The sequence below is a fragment of the Apium graveolens genome, unplaced genomic scaffold, assembly GCF_009905375.1.
Source record: "Apium graveolens cultivar Ventura unplaced genomic scaffold, ASM990537v1 ctg7544, whole genome shotgun sequence".
In the NCBI taxonomy this organism is placed as follows: domain Eukaryota; kingdom Viridiplantae; phylum Streptophyta; class Magnoliopsida; order Apiales; family Apiaceae; genus Apium; species Apium graveolens.
The window spans coordinates 51,518-72,595 of record NW_027420410.1 but is presented as its reverse complement, the minus strand read 5'-3'; the positions used below and the strand labels follow the sequence as shown (position 1 = coordinate 72,595).

Below are 21,078 nucleotides of genomic sequence, written 5' to 3'. Positions count from 1 at the left end.
TAAATTTTCCTCTTTGATAACTTACGACGATTTTTAATTTCCGTCGTAAATTAGATGTTCCAATATTTTCCGTCACAAATATTTCGTCGTAAATTTAGATGAATTTATTTATTTATTTAATATCAAGTTAAAATTTTAATAAAAATAATTAACTTACGACGAAATGTTTAAATCGTCGCAACTTCAAATAATTTTCATTTTTTTTAATCGTGTCGTGCATAATTTTATTAATAAAATACTAAACTTACGACGATTTTGGATTTCGTCATAAATAATTACGACGTTTTACTTTTTTCCGTCGTAAGTTGAGCGCACATTTTTTTCCGTCGTAAGTTGGTCGTCGTAATTGGCCTATTTTGTTTTAGTGTAATACATAATGATATATATTTACAGATTAAACCTTAATTCCAACAATTTAAATTCCCATCATAAACAATAATAAAATTAACAAAAGTTTAGAACAAACTAGCGACCTAAGCGCCACCGCCATTGCCTACTACATCCTCACTGTCTCCCTCCACGTCTTTGCTGTCGCCCTCTATATCCTCCCTATCCTCCTCGCAGCTCCTGCTGGTATTCTTGCCACAGCCTTGTCGTGCCATCTCTGACGCCTATGTCCGTAAGTTAGAAACTTTGTAAATAACTAAAATAGCTAAAATTTGTAATACAAAAATATGTAAATATTATAAAAAATATCTGAAATGATAAGTGTATAATTTATCTATTTGTCTTCCGTCATAACCGAGGTTCATATTGTCCAACCAAAGAGGTGGCCCGCAGCCGCTACCCTTAGGGTGCACACTGGGTAAATCCCACAAGCTCACGCAATAGCCTGCAAATCACGTGAACCAAGATAATAGCCTGCAAATCACGTGAGCCAAGATAAACTACACTTAAGCGTTAGACTCTGGTTCATGAGGCATAATCATTAATTTTCCTCCCGTGGGATTCGAATTGTAACCAAGAGGATAATTATCCCCCGTTTAATCAACTGAGCCAACCTTGTGGGCGCATTTGAGAAGGCTTCAACACTACCGGAGAGATCACGCTGCATCTCCCTTGGCCATGGGTCGCTAAATCGGTTAGATAAATCCATGCGACTACAATGTCTCATGTTAACATGCAGTGTGGAACCCATGTTGATTGTGTGTCGTTAAAAATATATGACAAACAGATTTATGTCGGCGGTCGTTGTGAGATAAAAAGATGATGATATAATTTAAGTTACAATATTGAAACATGTGAGAAATGTGGTGCTAGCTAATTTGAACAAATTTTTTCTTCTTTTTGATTATGTTATTGGTCAAAATGAGTTGTCCTATATGCATAAAATCGAGGACAAAATGACATAATATTTCTATTATTCTCTAATTATATATCAATGTAGTACTAATCTCCTAAACTAATAAATTAATCATTTTTGCTAATAAAATAAATAACTTTTACTATTGTTTATTTGTTAATTTTTTTCAATTTATATTGTGAATAATTTTTTAGGGGCCATTGAGTTAGAGATAATTGCCTATGAATCATATAATTAATATCAAAATCATATGTCATTTAAATATATCTTGTAATTCAAAGTTACAAGAATGAAACTGACCAAAACATTCAAAAAGTAATAGAAAATCCAAAATCCAGCTGGAATCTATATAATAAATGACAAAAAAAAGTCAGTGGGACCTCATTCCCAGCTGCAAATGTGGCCAAAGGATAATCCATAACATTACCATTACCTTTCACCACCTTCCTGTTTACTACCTTCCTGAATACAATTAATATGGTGAAAGAAATGCTTTTAATTTTTTTTTTAAAATTAATTGTGGCTAGAATTAACCCTGGAAGGTACCTGAGTCAAGTGACAATGGTTAAAATGGTATTATAAATTTGAGAGAGGATACAAATAGATCACATACATCCCAGGCTTTGAGTATTCTTCCACTACAAATCTATTTTAGTTTCAAGAAACACCTAGAGAAATGGCTTCATCTGCAACTTTATCTGTTATGGCTTCTTCTGCCTTACCAAGTGCTGCTGAGAGAAAACAGCAAAAACGTCGAGGAATTAATTCAAGTAAGATATTATATATACAGAGATATACGTGCGGTGTGAGTATTTTGGTCTTAATTTATCTTTGTGTCTTCAAGGATATATATTTCAATAAATCTAATGTCCGGGTCAGAATGTTTGTGACATGGTTTTTTAATCTGTTTATCTGACGTCTCTATATATGTGTATGTATGTGACAGGCCCAGATGCTGAAATTGTCGCACTGTCACCCAAAACTCTGTTGGCCACAGATAGGTTTTCGTGTGATGTGTGTGGGAAGGGTTTTCCAAGGGAGCAGAACTTGCAGCTCCACATAAGGAGACACAATTTGCCAGGGAAGCTCAAACAAAAGACAAGCCATGAAATCAGGAAAAAGGTTTTCATTTGCCCTGAAATGGGTTGTGTCCATCACGATCCATCAAGGGCCCTTGGAGATATTACCGGAATCAAGAAACAATTTTCTAGAAAACATTGCGAAAAGAAATTTAGCTGCCATAAATGCAACATGAAGTATGCCGTAGACTCTGACTTGAAGGCCCATAATAAGATTTGTGGTACTAAAAAATATAAATGTGAATATGGAACTACCTTTCCCAGGTGATGGTCATACCACAAGTCTGTCTTTTAATTCTAATTGATTACATAAATAGTTTTCTGTTTTCGTGTTAGTTGTGATGTATCCAATTAATTAGCATTGGAGTTTGTGCTTAGCACTGCAATTTAATAGTGGAAGTGATTTGGTAAAGTTCTTTTTTCTGGTATCTCTTGATATAATCTCTGTGTTTGGAAATTGCAGAAAAATTGTTTTAATATGAACAAATTATAATTTTCTATCTATAATTAACTAAAGGTTAAATAATTACTTGCTGCAGGCGTGAGAGTTTTACCTACCATCGTTCCATGTGTGATGCTGCTTGTATTTCCGCAAATGCTAGTAACCCTGGCTCCATGTACCTGGGCCCAGCTGCAGATTCACAAATTCCAGGGAGCCATCAGCTACTCTTGACTACGCGGCTAGGACAAGGGGCCTCAAATCCAAATTCGTTTACTAGTTTGCTATCAGGACAATCCATATGATCTGCTTTTAATAGCTATGGGAGAGCTCTGGGAGATAGAATGAGCAGTGTTGGAGTATATGGAGGTGGTCGCACCTAGGAAGAAATGTACAAGAATTGGAATGTGGGTGGTGGGAGTTATGGAAGTGGTGGAGGATATGGCGGTGGCATGGAACCTTTAATTGATCAGATGAATGCTCCACGTGGAGGAATGATGTCCGATGTGAAAAATGCTGGTGGAATGTTGGTTGGTCCTGAAGTAAATAACAATGTTTTGGGGGATCCACAGATGAATGTTGAGAGTGAGTATCGTAATAGGCTTACCAGGGATTTTCTTGGCTTGGGAACTGGGATGAACAGCGTGAGTGGAGGTGGAATGGGGGGTGATGATCACAGTGGTAATGGGACGACCAACTCGTGGGACAGGGAAGCTACCACATCAGCTGAGGCCAGGCCTTTCATTCATCACCGTAGCCCTGGGTTTTCAAGCCATCCATGGTTCAGGTCAGGCCCCTGTCTCCCTTTCTATCTCAATGCTTATATGCTCTGTGCTGTTTTTATAGCAATATGTACGCTATGTGTTTGCATGACCGTATAAATCTACATAAAATAAGGTCTATGTAGCCAAAAGGGGAAAAATATGGCAGATTATTTTACCATACATATACCAACTTTCACAATTTTTTTTTGAAAAAGGAGCTAGTGTTATTATTTTCATGTTTAAATATATATCCACTAACACATTCGATATAAATTGCCGCTCAGAAAAATAGTCACCTCTCTTTTTAATTACTTTTTATCATAATAAAAAATTATTACTATATATTGTAAGTAGCTAGTCTAGGGTAATGTGAATGTAAAATTTTATAGAACAAAAAAATAATTGCATTACTATTTATTTTCCATGTGCAATGAAATATACTTAGTATTTTGTACAAATATTTCATATATGTTTAAAGTGGCTAACTATTAGCTTTTTGTGCAGGAGATCTTAGCTAGTTGGTGATCAAGGCAGGTGTATGGAGTTGATTTCCTTGACAGAACATCCATAAACTTATCAATCTAATCATTAAACTTATCAAGCTAATCATTAATCTTCTATCAAATAATGGTGTTTTGGGATATTTTCTTCTTCTTTTTTTCTAATATTCTCTAATTTGAAATGAAAAATGGGTGGTTTAAATCAAAAGCTAATTTTATAGTTTTTTTTCATTTTGTTCACAAAGTTGCATTTATGCTTTAAAAGTTGATTTGAATCTTTTTTGATCTCAACTTTATATATAAACTTTGTTTTGAAAGTTGCATTTATGCTTATTAAATTTACAATAAACACTTAACTTAAATAAAGTTTCATTTAAAAGTTATTTTTAACATATAAATTTTGGTTGTATATTAAATTCATAATATTCCACGTCTAGTTTGTTTAATTGCATATTTTTTTTTGACAAACAAAATAGAATGTATTGATTAAAATACGTGAACATAGTCCGAACACACCTCCAATTGATAATAATGGGAAATAAATAAACTAACTAAACAAATAGTCGTCTTATTTTCACATTGCTTAACAAAAAGCATAATATTTTTTGAAATAAAAAGATTATAATAACTTTCCCACCAATTGAGCGAACACACCCCTTAAGATAACCTTCACATTAATGGCCCAATATTCAGAATTTTTAGTTACATCAACTAAAATAAGAGGAACAAATACCCAAACTATTAATAATCTTTAGTTGTGAAAAATTAATTAGTTGAGATATTCAGCGTCTCAGTTTAGATGCAAGAAATCCAGATCCTAAAAATCATATAAATCGTTTCTAAAGGAACCAGTGCAAAAGACACAAATACTTTAAACAAAACATACTCGCACCCAAAAAAGATTTAGAACAAACTTGATAATAAGGTACAAGAAAGATCTCACAAAAAAGAATTAGATCACACCCATAAAAGATGTTTATTATAAATTTTGAAAAACAATAAAATAAAAGAGAATATGGAAGAGTGAAAATGATTAAACGGTGATAGAGTATTGTAGATATACTGAATGAAGGATAGAATGGGAAAGAGCCCCCTACTCTCATTGGAGAGAGTACGAGGGTAGAGAGAAGATGGAGTAAAAATATGAGTTAGTTAATTTGTTGATTTTGTGAATATTTAATTGCATATTTGAATATAATGAGTTTTATACTTTGTTATCAATTGCAAATTGTAACATGGTATCAAAGCAACCAGAATCGATTATGAGCATTTTTTTGATCAAGATTTGAAGTAAGTATTTTGACTTTCTTTGGTACACAAATTTGAGGTATTTCATCCTTTTTTCAAGCATTTTGAGCGATTTTTCTTCATATGTTCTTTGTTGATTGATTATTGTACACATCATCAATTAGATGAGTTGAGATGATGAATTCTTTTGATGATTTTTAAGTATTAATTGCGGGAGCCTTCTTATTTTGTGGAGCAAATTAATGTGTTTTTCTTGGATATCCTGCTGGTCATAAAGGATATAAAGTTCTTAATATGTAGACATGACATATATTTATTTCCAGAGATCTAATATTTCATGAGCACCATTTTCCTGTCCATCACAAGCAAATTTCTGGGAATGCACCTTCTTTCTTATTACCAGTATCTACTGATCACAAATCTCTTCATGATACAGAATTTCCAGATATCTTTCAGTTTTTTGACACTCCTGAAGTCACCATACCTATGGGTTCTTTGGATGATTCTTCACCTGACACTTCTAACAGATTTTCATCAAGACAATTCATCTAATGATTCATTGTACAGACAATGCATCTTCAATTGATAATTTGAATCTAAGGAGTACTAGAAATGTGAAGTTAACTTCTGTCTTGTGAAAATAATATAAGATCCTGTAAAGGGCCATTCTCAGATCTCAGGATGGCAGAGGACTCAGGTTCGATCCCTGCCACCCCCAACATTTCTCACAATTTATGAGGGACACGAAAGGAAAATTTAAGCCCCAAAGATGAGCGCCCGTGATCCACTATTCGACTCATAAATGGCTTTCAAGTGAGGGGGAGTGTTATGATATAAGATCCTGTAAATTCACAAAAATAACAAAGATTGTCTACTCATTGATGTAACCTGGAAACATATTCTGCTTTACCATCACCTTTTCATGCTTTGGTGTAACCTAGAAACATATTCTGCTTTACCATCACCTTTTCATGCTTTGATTAGCCAAACAAGTTCTTTAACAGAACCAACTACATAAAAGCTGATGGCACTGTTGAAAGGTTTCAAAGAACGTTTGGTTTCTAAGGGTTATAATCAGAAATGGGGAATAGATTTAGAAGAACCATTTTCTACTGTGGTGAAGATGACCACAGTCAGGTGTATCATTGTAGTAGCATCTCATAAAGGTTGGAAGTTACATCAATTAGATGTTAACAATGCATTTCTGCATGGAGATTTACTTGAAGTGGTATATATGCTGGTTCCGGAGGGATTATCTAATTCATGCAATAAAGATTGCATGTTACTTAAATCATTGTATGGATTAAGGCAAGCTTCTAGACAGTGATTTGCAAAGCTTGTTGGAGAATTGCCTCATAAAGGTTTTCTGCAATCTAAGAATGATTATTCATTGTTCATCTAGAAAAACCAATGATAGCATTACCATTGTTGCAGTATATGTTGATAACATAATTCTCACTAGTAATGATGCACAAGGTACTCTTGATCCCAAGGTGCATTAATACAAGACATTCAACATCAAAGATTTAGGGGAACTAGGTTTTTTTTTCTGGGTATAGAAATTGCTTATACTGCTTCAGGTCTCACATTAACCCAAAGAAAGTTTACACAAGAATTGCTGAAGGAAGTTAATATAACAGATTTCAAGACTGAAGCTACTCCACTGCCTTTGAACTTAAAGCTTTCAGCTGATAAAGGAGAATTATATACTGATCCTAGCTATTACAGGTGCTTAGTAGGAAAACTTAATTTTCTTACTCACACAAGGCCATATCTTGCCTATACTGTCCAACATTTAAGTCAATATCTGCAGTCCCCTAAAGTCCCATATTTTGATGCACTTATGCATGTGTTGAATATGTGGATTCCACATCTGGAGTACTAGGGATTCCCTTGAAAGGAGGTGAGCAATTAACACTAAAAGCATACTTTGATTCATACTGGGGAGCTTGTCAGGATTCTAGGAGGTCAATTTCTGGCTATGTGCTGTTGTTAGGAAACTCACCAGTAAGTTGGAAATTAAAGGAATAAAGTGTTGTCTCTTGAAGTTCCTATGAAGCTGAATATCGTTCAATATCATCTGCGACTTCAGAGATCACTTGGTTGGTCAGATTATTGGAAGAACTAGGGGTTACAAATCTTAAGCCAGTTACTCTGCATTGCAACAACCAGAGTGCCATTAACATTGCTAAAGAGATAAGGTGTTAGAAGGATTGGTGCAGCTATCTTATGTTCCTACTGCTTCACAACTTGCAGAGTTTTTCCCTAAAGTTCTTTATTCCGGATATTTTCAAGAGTTACTCTCCAAACTAGAAATGTTCTAATGCCATTCCAGTATGATAAAGAGAAGCAGCTGCTCGACAAATCATCACATGACATCAGAACATAAACAGCTCAGCATGGAGTTAATTATGACAGCTCAGCAAAATAACAAACTTCTTTCATGTATAAACAAAGACCAGTGCTAGTTGCTTAGTAACTAAGTTTTGCAGAAATGAGTTTTAGGAATGTAGATTGATCTCTCTCTCACTCTCTCAATCAGTAAACTCTCTCTCTCTCTCTAATTCATCACAGTATTGTATCAAAACATGGGTTCATCTCTCTAATGAAAGTTTATACGGTAAGCTTCATTTACGATAACTATGTGAGTTTGTTTTGGTAGATTTCACAATTTACGGCTATACTTTGTTATCAATTGCAAATTTTAACAAAATGCTGGTAGAATGTTGGTTGGTAATGAAGTAAATAACAACGTTTTGGGGGATCCACAGATGAATGTTGAGAGTGAGTATCGTAATAGGGTTACCTTGGATTTTCTTGGCTTGGGAACTGGGATGAACAGCGTGAGTGGAGGTGGAGGGGGGATGATGATCACAGTGGTAATAAGACGACCAACTCATGGGACAGGGAAGCTACCATATCAGCTGAGGCCAGGCCTTTCATTCACCACTGTAGCCCTGGGTTTTCAAGCCACCCATGCTTCAGGCCCCTGTGTCCCTCTCTATCTCAATGTTTATACAGTCTGTGTTGTTTTTTTTAGCAATATGTACGATATGTGTTTGCATGACTGTATAATTCTGTATAAAGTAAGGTCTATGCAGCCAATAGCCAAAAAATATGGGAGATTATTTTTGTTGAAAAAACTTAGAGAAAAAAGACACCTACATTTTTTTTGCAGAGAACTTATACTGCTATATTTCTTATTTTCTTTTCTTCTCCTAAAACTCAAGGTAAACTAGCCATTATATAGGCTTTACAAACATATTAAAACTAACTATTACTAAAACTAACCACTACTAATTAATGGGTAAATTACATGTCCATAATTTACTCCATAACTCCACTACCCCACTACTAAACAATTCTAAAATAATATTTTTCTCTAATAATTAATCATTGCTAAATATCTAATAATTAAATAAACAAATAATTAATAACTAAATTTAAGATTATTCCAACATTCACCCCCATAATCTTAAATTTACGAAGCACTTTCTCTTCGCCTGTGATGCACTTCTCACCACCATCAATTTTGATGCACTATCTCATCAAAAACACTTTGGAGCATTTTCTCTCCAAAAACACTTTGGAGCACTTTCTCTCCACAACTCTAAAATAAAATTTCTTTCATGGCCTCTTGTGTCATGATATCTTTCTCATTATTTCCACCGCTCATGTTCCTCCTTCATTTTTATTCTTGCTTCTCTTTTCTTTTTCCACGTACCATTTCATCTTGATATTTCACTAAATATATATGGAGAAATTTTTAATGCCATTTGAAATCTCAGATAAATACTTAATATATATATATATATAAATGTATGTATTTTTATAAGAGTCTCACAAGCCCTAGAACATATAGCTCTGATGCCATGTTGAAAAAACTTAGAGAAAAAGACACCTACATTTTTTTTGCAGAGAACTTATACTGCTATATTTCTTGTTTTCTTTTCTTCTCCTAAAACTCAAGGTAAACTAGCCATTATATAGGCTTTACAAACATATTAAAACTAACTATTACTAAAACTAACCACTACTAATTAATGGGTAAATTACATGTCCATAATTTACTCCATAACTCCACTACCCCACTACTAAACAATTCTAAAATAATATTTTTCTCTAATAATTAATCATTGCTAAATATCTAATAATTAAATAAACAAATAATTAATAACTAAATTTAAGATTATTCCAACAATTTTACCATACATATACCAACTTTCACATATAAAAAAGTGCTTAGTGTTGTTATTTTCATGTTTAAATATATATCTACCAACAGATTTGATGTACATTAGGGCCAAGGGGGTAGATTATGAAATAATCACCTCTCCTTTTGAATTACTTTTTATCATACTAAAAAATTATTTGTATACATTGTAAGTAGCTATTCTACCGTTAGGAGAATGCACAATTTTATAGAACAAAAAATAATTGCATTACTATTTATTTTTCATGTGCAAGCAAATATACTTAGTATTTTGTACAAATATTTGCTCTATATATGTTTAAAGTGGCTAACTATTAGCTTTTTGTGCACGAGATCTTAGCTAGTTGGTGATCAAGGCAGGTGTATGGAGTTGATTTCCATCACCTTAATTAGAACCAGAACATCCAAGAACTAATCAAACTAATCATTAATCTTCTATCAAATAAAGGTGTTTTGAGATATTTTTATTTTTTTCATTATGCTATGCTTTGAAATAAAAAGGTGTAGGTTATAAATCAAAGGCTAATTTTATAATTTTGTTTTGAAATTTGTATTCCTGCTTTGAAAGTTGCTTTGAATCTTTATCAGTTTTCAACATTATATATATATATATATATTATTTTGAAAGTTACATTTTTGCTTTGAAATTTAGAATTAAGCCACTTTCGTTATTAAATTTACACTAAACACTTGAAAAATTAAACTCATGTACACACTTAACTTGAATAAAGTTTCATTAAAAAAGTTATTTCTTACTTATAAAATTATGGTTGTATATTAAATTCTTAATATTCCATATCTAAATTGTTTAATTGCATATTTGAACTTCATAAGTAATATTTCACATCATCTCTTTAAGTTTGTAAGACAATTTTAGGATAGTTCTCATGAAATAGACAACTTGGTCATGTTTGTAATACCATGGTACAATTGATATTGATAATATATGAAATAGACAACTGACAACTTGTTAACGTGGATAGTTAACGTACAATCGAGAACATATTTGATAAAATGGATAACGCTTGTTAAATAGGGTTGATATGTAAAATCAAATTATGACCCCGCATAAAAATATTCCATACCCTAGCAACCTTTTTTTGGCTTCACATATATAATATTTTGTCACTTTAATTAATTGCTTTCTATGTTTTAAGTATAAAATTATAAATAGTGATAATTTTTTTTTATTTTTTTATCTTTTAATTCATATCCAAATGACATTTAAGTATTTTTTTCTCTAAAATTAGTTTGTAAATTTATCGTAACAATACAATGTATTATGTGAGAAAATTCAGACTTTTTTAGAATATAATGTAGAACCATTTACTTTACCAAAGTCACAAAATTCACAATATAATATAAATTTGTCAAAGGAACCACATTGTATTGGCTAGTATGCACCGAGATTGAGGTGGCAAGCATTGGCTAGTATACACAGGGGATCGAGGTGGCAAAATATCCTATACAATGGTGGCTCGAGGCAAAAATACCATAAATGACAAATCCTCATAGAAATAAACTGACTGGTTTTTCAAAAGTTCCGACATCGACACTCCTCCCCGATCTTGCTGCGAATTATAAAACTCGACATGTCGAGGTATAAGATTTTCTAGCCAAGCTTCGACATCGACGGATTGTATTTTTTTTAATGTGGTCCAGGATATGATGAAAAATGCAAGAGTAAATTCATATACATCTCATATGGTACCCACAGAAGAGAAAGTAAATGCTTTCCTGAGTCGCGGTTCAAATACAACAAAATCTAGAAGCTAGTGCCATGGCCTTTTACAAAAAGTATGACGTAGAGAACCAAGAGGTAAAATCTTAAAAGTTCTCAATTTAGATTTAGTAGTGTTATTTTAAAGCGTTTTAACATCATATATATTTTAGGCTATAAGAAAGGTTCAAGAAAGTGGCGATGAAGACATCAAAGCCAACCCCGGGATCAAACTCTTTGTGCTAACGAACGAGGGCATCGAAAAAATTGAACTTTGAGGGACAAATTTTTTGTTATATACATGAATGATCAAAAGAAAAATATTAAAAAATATAGGCATAAAATAAAATTTAGGGGCCCAATTTTTAATTTTTTTTTGAAAAGATCACTTAAAAAATAAGATATATTTAGTACTTAGTTGAACAGACATAAATATTATTGATATCTTACTTTTTATCATTCTTTCAATTTATTATCCCACCAAAAAAAATTGCTTGGAGCTTTAAATATCTCTAGGTCGACTATGGATGACACCACCATCAGCGGCAACGAGGACGAAGATGAAGAGGATGTCGAGCTTGGCGAAGACGAGGAGAGTGGCGCGAAAAGAAACAGTGGTGCGAAGAGCGCTATTCAATTTTATTTAGTTTTTGGTTTAACAATGCTTTGAGCTATTATTTGAATTTTCATGTATACATTTAGTTGTCTGTGCTTCGAACATTGTCTATTAATTTGATTGCTTGCTTAATGTAGTACAATAAGCAAATGTAGTTACTTTAATAATTGGTTGGTTAATGTATATCGTTTTTATTATTTTTGGGTGTTGTTGACATTAATGTTAGTTGGTTATAATTGTGGTGTATTTGGAGTTGATATTCTACGTATTTGCGTAGGAGGAATGTCAATTGTAGAACCCAAAAAAGTTATTCTAGAGCCAATACCGGCTTATCTGCAGAAATAACAATCAAAATTAATCAGTTGCGGGCATGAAAAACCGACCGAATTAATAACATAGCGAGTGGATTCATACAAAAAATGACCGTCTCCTTATGAACGGTAGGTATAAGTTGGTCGTTTTTGAGTTTAACACTAAAAAAATGTTGACACGATATCAACCAATTCAGGAGCTCATAGGCATTTTTCTTGTAATATTCAATTGTTATCGATATAAAACGACCGAATTATTGATCGATAATTCCGTTGGATTTAATTGACGTATAAGGACATTTGTTACTGAACTCATATTTTTAATCTAGAATGACGAATTTGGCGTTTATCCTGTTTCTTTTAGTTGGAGTTATCATGATATATATATATAATCTACTTATATAATAAATGTCATGAAATAAAAAAATACAATATACAAAGACAAGGAGACCGGTCCCTCACCATGCATATATGGCCAAAAGGTAAGTGTAACATCCAACATCCACACTACCTTCCTCTTTATCGCTTCCTTGCACCTAAATTTTCATTAAATGTGACTTTTTGAGATATTTTCTAAATATATTTACTTATAAAAGAAATGGTTTTTAAATTCATGTGTACCTCCAACCTTCAATAATTTGCAAAACAAATATATAAGAAATAATTATCTAATGTGGGGGTTTCATGGTTGAAAAATTGTTATAAATATGAGAGTATGTATTGAGATATGTGTTACATATATATGGTACCTACAGATTTGAGCTTTTGTATGTTTTTCTAGTAAAAAAATAAAAATCAATTTGAGTTTCCATAAAATCTAGTCCTGCCATGGCTTCTTCTCCAACAGCTACGTCTAAAAGAAGAGGGAGATAGCTTTGGGGAAATCCAAGTAAGATCTGCTGTATATATTGTGGGTGCATGTTTGTGTATGAATTAACTGTCAGTTTATATATATTTTTCTTTTTCCCTTACCTGGAAATTTCAAGGAGATGAGTCAGACTGGTTTTTGAATTGTTTTTCGATTGTTTAATTTGTTCATTTGATGGTTTGGGATATGTGTATATATGTAAATAACAATATGTAAATGACAGGTCCTGATGCAGAGTTTGTAGCACTTTCCCCGCAGAGTCTAATGGCAACAAATCGATTTTGGTGTGAGGTGTGCAATAGAGGTTTTCAAAGGGAGCAGAACTTGCAGCTCCACAGAAGAGGACATAATTTTCCCGGGAAGGTGAAGCAAAAGACAAACGATGAAGTCAAGAAAAGGGTTTACATTTTCCCTGAAGTTGGTTGTGTTCATCATGATCCCTCAAGAGCACTAGGAGATCTGACTGCTATCAAAAATCATTTCTCTCGAAAACATAGTGGCAAAAAAAAATTCGGCTGTGATAAATGTAAGAAGAAGTTTGTTGTGCACGGTGACTGGAAGGCTCATAATAAGCTACAAAGGAATATATTTGTGAATGTGGAACTACTTTCTCCAGGTGATCGAGTATATTTGGTTTATCTTTTAGTGGTGCTCTAGGTATAATTAATCGAGTTTGTGCTTGAAATTTTGAATTGATCTAGAATTATTTTATGGAATCTCTTTATCACTATAATATGTGTTTTGAAATTGAATACGAAAAGAGTTTGAAAAATTCTCTTAAAATAAATTACAAGAATGTAAGCCTAAATTCAACTGCATAAATTCAACCGACCTAAATTCGACCGATTTCGCTTGTTTTATTGGGCAAGGCTAAATACAACCGCCCACGGTTGAATTTAGTAATAAATGCGACCGGATTTTCTGTGCGGTTGAATTTGACTCCATCAAAAAATGGTGGAAATTTTCCCGCCAACTGAATTATTTAGCGCTCCTAAATTCCACTGCTAACGGTCGAATTTAGCCTTACCAAAATGGCAGGCTATTTGGGACCAAAAAAAATTTGCTTTAGCGATTTTATTTTTATTTCTTATGAGTTGAAATAAGCCCTTATTTTTATTTCTTATGAGTTGAAATAAGCCCTCCAAAAAATTAGTATCTTTGCGAGGTTATTATATTCTCGATATTATTATGAGTAGTGCTACGTGCACAAAATTGTGTAAAAAATTTGCACAAAATGCCATGACAATTGATTTTTGATATTTTAATTGGGACTGTTGATGTGAATACATGTGCCATGGGAGTTAAAACCAAACACATATCATTTTGTACATAATTTTGTATACAATTTTATGCGCCAAACATTTTCCTATTATTATTCTTTTTATCTTAGACTCCATTTCTTTTCTTCTTTACAACATATTAATTATAATTTCGTACTCTAAGACTTGGAATTAAACCAGAATTAGAAATAGTGCACATTTGACCATAAAGATCTTGTTTTAAATATAGTTTTCTTCATGTATTTATACCTACAAAATATAGTTTTCTTCGTGATATTCTTAACAGGGATTTTCTTCGCATGGGAAATGGGATGAACAGCTTGAGTGGAGGTGAAGATCAGAATGGTGGTAATGGAATGCTTTAGGTCATCAGGACTCTCTTCCCTTCCCTATCTCATTGTAAATTGTATTTTACTGAATTGTACTGATGCTTTGCCATTTATGACGTTAATATAATTACTATATGGAGTTAATTTCCATGACCTTATAACTTGAATATCCAATAAATAATCCAACTAATCATTAATTTTCTCTCAAATAATGGTATTTTGGGATATTTGTGTTCTTTTTTTTATTATGCTCTACTTTGAAGTGAAAAACGGCTGTTTTAAATCAAAGGCTAGTTTTATATTTTTTTCATTTTTTTTGAAAGTTGATTTAGATCTTTATTAGTTCTCAACTTTATATATACATTTTGTTTTAAAAGTTGAATTTATGCTTTGAAATTAAGAATTAAGTCACTTTTCTTATTAGATTTACACTAAATACTTGTACAATCCAGAACATATACACACTTAACTTGAATAAAATTTAATTAAAAACATTAATTTTTACATATGAAATTTTGATTATATAATAAATTCCTAATATTCCAATGTCTACATTGTTTAATTAAATATTTGAACATAGTAAGTAATATTTCACATCTCTTTAAGTTTGTAAATTTTTTATTCAATAGACAACTTGTTAAAATTTGTAAATTCTAGAGTACCATTAATATGGGACAACTTATTTAAATACATAATTCTAGGGTACCGTTGATAAAATGTTAGATAGAGGCTATGTGTAGAACCAAATTATCACACTCCATAAAAGTATTTTGTGTCATAACAACCTTTTCTTTGACTTGTCATATATAATTATATATCACTTTAATTAATTGTTTTCTATGTTTTATAGAAGCTATATGAAATGAATTAACTACTTATTTTCATATGAAGAAATTAGGATAGAGGACAACCTTTGTTTTGTGTAGTAATTTAAATATTTTAAATGATATAAAGAAATTAGGATAGAGGACAACCTTTGATTTGTGTAGTAATTTAAATATTTTAAATGCTCATTTGCATTCATCGTTAATTTAAAGATATAGTACTTAAATTTTGTCATTTCCTCTTTTATATCTTTTACCATTTTTTTGAATTTCAAATTGGTTTTATGTCACCTCTGCTGCAACAAACCTTATTCACATGATATTTTTATGCTAAAGTCGTTACAAACGGTTCAAATATGATAGAAAAATTTAGTCATTTTTTTTGAAAATTAAATTAATATTTTTGTTAAAAGTAGAGATTTAGTAACAAATTCCTATGTTAATTTCAACAACATAATTAATTGCAAGAAACATGGTCCCAATTGTGATTTGATATAACTAATAATGCCTGATAACAAGACTAATCCTAAGTTAAACGGAAAAATAATCAGAAATACAAGGTATAATGTTAGATATATTTGATAATGTTATGTGTAATATGATTTGTGTTTAGTTTTCAAATCAACACTTATACTGAAGACATAATTTAATATATCAGAACTTAAGTGATCAGAAGATATTTTTCAGCAGATAATATCAGGACTTAAGATGACTTTCAGATAAGGCGGACCGCTGATTGAAACGAAAGAAAATCGAGACTAAGACTGAAAAAATTGTGCATGAAGAAGGAATTCTATGAAGAATAGAATACTTGGATGAAAAGATAACTGGTTGATATATTTTAGGAAGCAGAATTATATTTCATATCAATTAGAAGATTATCTTGTAATTGTGTATTATATAAACACAGACATACAGTTTACACTAGAAGTGTTACATCTATTTAAATTTGCTCATTTAAAATCTTTATAGTTTTTAACTTATATAGTATATATTTTGTTTTGATTTGGTAGTTTCATTTCTGCTTTGAAATTTATAATTAGTGTAAAATTTTATATCTATTTAAATTTGGTAATTGGTTACATATACTATTTTACCTGCTGGGCTCATGAAATAGTTAACTTGTTTTTACATAACTGTAGGGTATATGGACAAGGGGCATTAAAGTAGGGTTAACATTGATAACCAAATCACCCCATAAGCATTGGGCTGCCCTAACAACCTTTTCTCTGGGGGAAATCATTATATTCATTTAACTCAAATATACAACCTTAACTCAAATATAATAACTCTAACTCAAAATATATACATTTGTGACTCAAATGTTGCAACTTTAACTAAAATTTATTACCTAATAGTTAAACACCTACACCTTTAAATCTACAACCCGAACTCAAATATTATGATTAAACAAAATATCAAACTTTAGGCTAATCAAAATATAAAAAGTACTCCCTCCATCTCATATTATGCGTCTTTTTTGGATTTGTGCCGGTCAAATTGACTTAAGTTTGAGTGAAATTGATTAATAATTAATAATTGAACAAAATATAAAAATTACATCACCGGAAAGTAGATTTAATCTACTTTAACATATATAATTTTTAGTTTTTTGAAAAAATATATGAGTAATGTTTAATCGTTAGACAAAAGTTGGTAAGTTTCACTTCTATAAAACGAAATGTGACACATAATATGAGATTGAGGGAGTATATTACACAAACCCACAACCCTATATTGATGCTAAATAAACTATCAACAGTTAAGGTTTAATAAAGTGTAAAAGTGAACTAAACAAACAAAATATTTACTATATTAATTTTAAAATAACAGTTAATTTAACTTAATATATATTTTTTTCAAATAAAAAATATGTAAAAAAACCAGGAATCTAAACAAACAAAATCATAACTATATAATTATTTCAAAAGAAAATTGCATTTTGCACTCCTTAAATTTTTCCAAAAATCAATTTTGTATACCTACTTTCAAATATTGCAGTTTGCATCCCTTTCTTTGAAATCCGATTCAAATTGCACCATTTTTTGCCAAATTTTCTCAAATTTTTAGCCCAAATTCTTGTCTTCAATAACATAGTTAATCTATTCTTGAAAAGGAAATATGAGATATATTCTACGAGACAACAATTATGATTAAATGATTTGGTAAAAATGGTGGATGTTGAATCGAATTTCAAAGTAGGGGATGTGAACTTTAATTTGTATAATTTAATTTAATTTCTACTATTTTAAAATAAAAACAATAATATATATTTGAAAATAAATGTTACAAGGGTTTTTTTAAAATACCCAAGTTTAATAATATTTTTGCAAAAATACGGTTATTTTTTTAAAAATTGCAAAAATATTTTTTTATTTGTAAAAAATACTATTTTTCATTTTTTTGTAAAAATATGGTTTTTGGAAACTCGAATCAACTGAACCAGTTTCTGCAATTACATGCAACCAAAAAAACACCATTCAACTAGTTGCATATATGTTTGATTTTGTTGATTTTGGTAGAGTCCGAATTTTTGGAAAAAAATTGAGAATATAGTAAAATCGCAAAAAAACTTTGAAAAATTAGTATTTTTGGTAATTTCTCATATTATAATTAACTCAACCGTAAATTGACATAAAACTTGTAATGTGCACTTTTTAGGGCAACATGCACACTGGTATACAAAAACAAAAATAATATGCACCTTCCTTTTTCTTTAAATTTAGTTAAAAAAGACTTCACTTTTTTTTGCTAACATGCCCAGTGTATTGTATACAAAAACAACACGCAACTTCCTTTTTTTAACCTGTCGTTGCACAGAATAATTTAAACTTAACATCTTGGCCAACTTAAAATAAATATTAAAAATGTCATGATGATATTTTTGGGTCAAGAAGTATTCTCGACTACCCAAGGTTCCGAGGCAAGGATGTGGACGGGGAGCCGCCGTGGTTTCTCGAGAGGGAGCCGCCTTGGTCTCTCTCGAGACAGACATGAGATATCAATTATTACATATAAGAGTATTCTAAAGAGTTCTATTTATTTAGCTTATACTTGAAAACTTGTATATTATTACATATACCCTAATTAAAAATGAAAAAAATGATACATAAACTTGTAGGCCAATAACCGTTAGATAAACGGTGACTCATAATATTGAATCTGTCAGCAAATTCAAGACAATTATAAAAAGAGATGAGGATATGAACCTATTGTTGACATATTAACATTCTTAAATTTGTATGCAACCCATGCTATAAGTTGTGACTTAAGTGTGACTATATATACTACAAGTATCAAGGCCTTTATCGGCCAAAAGTAATTCAATAAAAATCAGCCGGTATTACCCACTAGAAATTGTAGTCATTTTTTTGGTTTATGAATCGTAAAAATGGTTGCTTTTAGTTATAATCTACGAGACTTATTTTTACTGCAATTCATGTAACCCTTATGCCATTGCGTACATTATTAATGCCAATCATCCAAACATGTTCATATCACTTACAAGCCACAACACAAAAATATTAAACTAAATCAAATCATAAACAATAAAACATACTATCAAACTATTAGACTATTAATAACCCACATAATACATAATGATATATATTTGCGGATTAAACCTTAATTCCAACAATTTAAATTCCCCTCATAAACAGTAATAAAATTAACAAAAGTTTAGAACAAACTAGCGACCTAGGCGCCACCGCTATTGCGTACTACATCCTCACTGTCGCCCTCCGCGTCTTTGCTGTCGCCCTCTATATCCTCCCTATCCTCCTCGCAGCTCCTGCTGGTATTTTTGCCACAGCCTTGTCGTGCCATCTCTGACGCCTATGTCCATAAGTTAGAAACTTTGTAAATAACTAAAATAGCTAAAATTTGTAATACAAAAATATGTAAATATTATAAAAAATATCTCAAATGATAAGTGTATAATTTATCTATTTGTCTTGGGCCTCATAACCTAGGTTCATATTGTCCAACCAAAGAGGTGGCCCGCAGCCGCTACCCTTAGGGTGCACACTCGGTAAATTCCACAAGCTCACGCAATAGCCTGGAAATATCAAGATAATAGTCTGCAAATCACGTGAACCAAGATAAACTACACTTAAGCGTTAGACTCTGGTTCATGAGGCATAATCATTAATTTTCCTCCCGTGAGATTCGAACTTGTAACCAAAAGGATAATTATCCCCACTTTAACCAACTGAGCCAACCCTTGTGGGTGCATTTGAGAAGGCTTGAGCACTACTGGAGAGATAGGCTGCATCTCCATTGGCCATGGGTCGCTAAATCAGTTAGATAAATCCATGCGGCTATAATGTCTCATGTTAACGTGTAGTGTGGAACCCATGTTGATTGTGTGTTGTTAAAAATATATGACAAACGGATTTATCTCCGCGGTCCTTGTGAGATAAAAAGATGATGACATAATTTAAGTTACGAAATTGAAACAGGTGAGAAATGTGGTGCTAGCTAATTTGAACAAATTTTTTTCTTCTTTTTGATTATGTTATTGGTCAAAATGAGTTGTCCTATATGCATAAAATGGAGGACAAAATGACATAATATTTCTATTATTCTCTAATTATATTTCAATGTAGTACTAATCTCCTAAACTAATAAATTAATCATTTTTGCTAATAAAATAATTAACTTTCACTATTGTTTATTTATTAATTTTTTTCAATTTACATTGTGAATAATTTTTTAGGGGCCATTGAGTTAAAGATAATTGCCTATGAATCATATAATTAATATGTTCATATAATTAATATCAAAATCATATGTCATTTAAATATATCTTGTAATTCAAAGTTAGAAGAATGAAACTGACCAAGACATTCAAAAAGTAATAGAAAATCCAAAATCCAGCTCGAATCTATATAATAAATGATAAAAAAAAGTCAGTGGGACCTCATCCCCAGCTGCAAATGTGGCCAAAGGGGCGTGCATAATCCATAACATTACCATTACCTTTCACCACCTTCCTGTTTACTACCTTCCTGAATACAATAATATGGTGAAAGAAATGCTTTTAAATATTTTTTTAAAATTAATTGTTGCTAGAATTAACCCTGGAAGGTACCTGAGTCAAGTGACCATGGTTAAAATGTTATTATAAATTTGAGAGAGGATACAAATAGATCACATACATCCCAGGCTTTGAGTATTCTTCTACTACAAATCAATTTATTCCAGAGCCAATACCGGCTTATCTGCAGAAATAACAATCAAAATTAATCATTTGTGGGCAAAAAAAAACCGACCGAATTAATAACATAGCGAGTGGATTCATACAAAAAATGACCGTCTCCTTATGAACGGTAGGTATAAGTTGGTCGTTTTTGAGTTTAACACTAAAAAAATGTTGACACGATATCAACCAATTCAGGAGCTCATAGGCATTTTTCTTGTAATATTCAATTGTTATGGATATAAAATGACAGAATTATTGATCGATAATTCAGTTGGATTTAATTGACATATAAGGACATGTGTTACTTGACTCATGTTTTTAATCTAGAATGACGGATTTGGCGTTTAGCCTGTTTCTTTTAGTTGGAGTTATCATGATATA

The 21,078-nt window shown here is 31.6% G+C and overlaps 1 protein-coding gene across 1 annotated transcript; it reads left to right on the top strand.

Moving 5' to 3' along the window:
- The first annotated feature begins 1,979 nt into the window (after positions 1 to 1,979).
- Positions 1,980 to 3,126, top strand: LOC141704194 (zinc finger protein GAI-ASSOCIATED FACTOR 1-like). The gene is made up of 3 exons (XM_074507496.1): positions 1,980 to 2,073; positions 2,250 to 2,646; positions 2,922 to 3,126. Exons 1-3 carry the CDS (start codon positions 1,980 to 1,982, stop codon positions 3,124 to 3,126), a joined length of 696 nt encoding a protein of 231 aa, XP_074363597.1.
- Positions 3,127 to 21,078: the final 17,952 nt, after the last annotated feature.

Coding starts and splice junctions, on each gene's coding strand:
- LOC141704194 (XM_074507496.1), top strand. CDS start 1,980: ATGGCTTCATCTGCAACTTTATCTGTTATGGCTTCTTCTGCCTTACCA. Junction 2,074..2,249: donor ACGTCGAGGAATTAATTCAA/GTAAGATATTAT, acceptor TGTATGTGACAG/GCCCAGATGCTGAAATTGTC. Junction 2,647..2,921: donor TATGGAACTACCTTTCCCAG/GTGATGGTCATA, acceptor TACTTGCTGCAG/GCGTGAGAGTTTTACCTACC.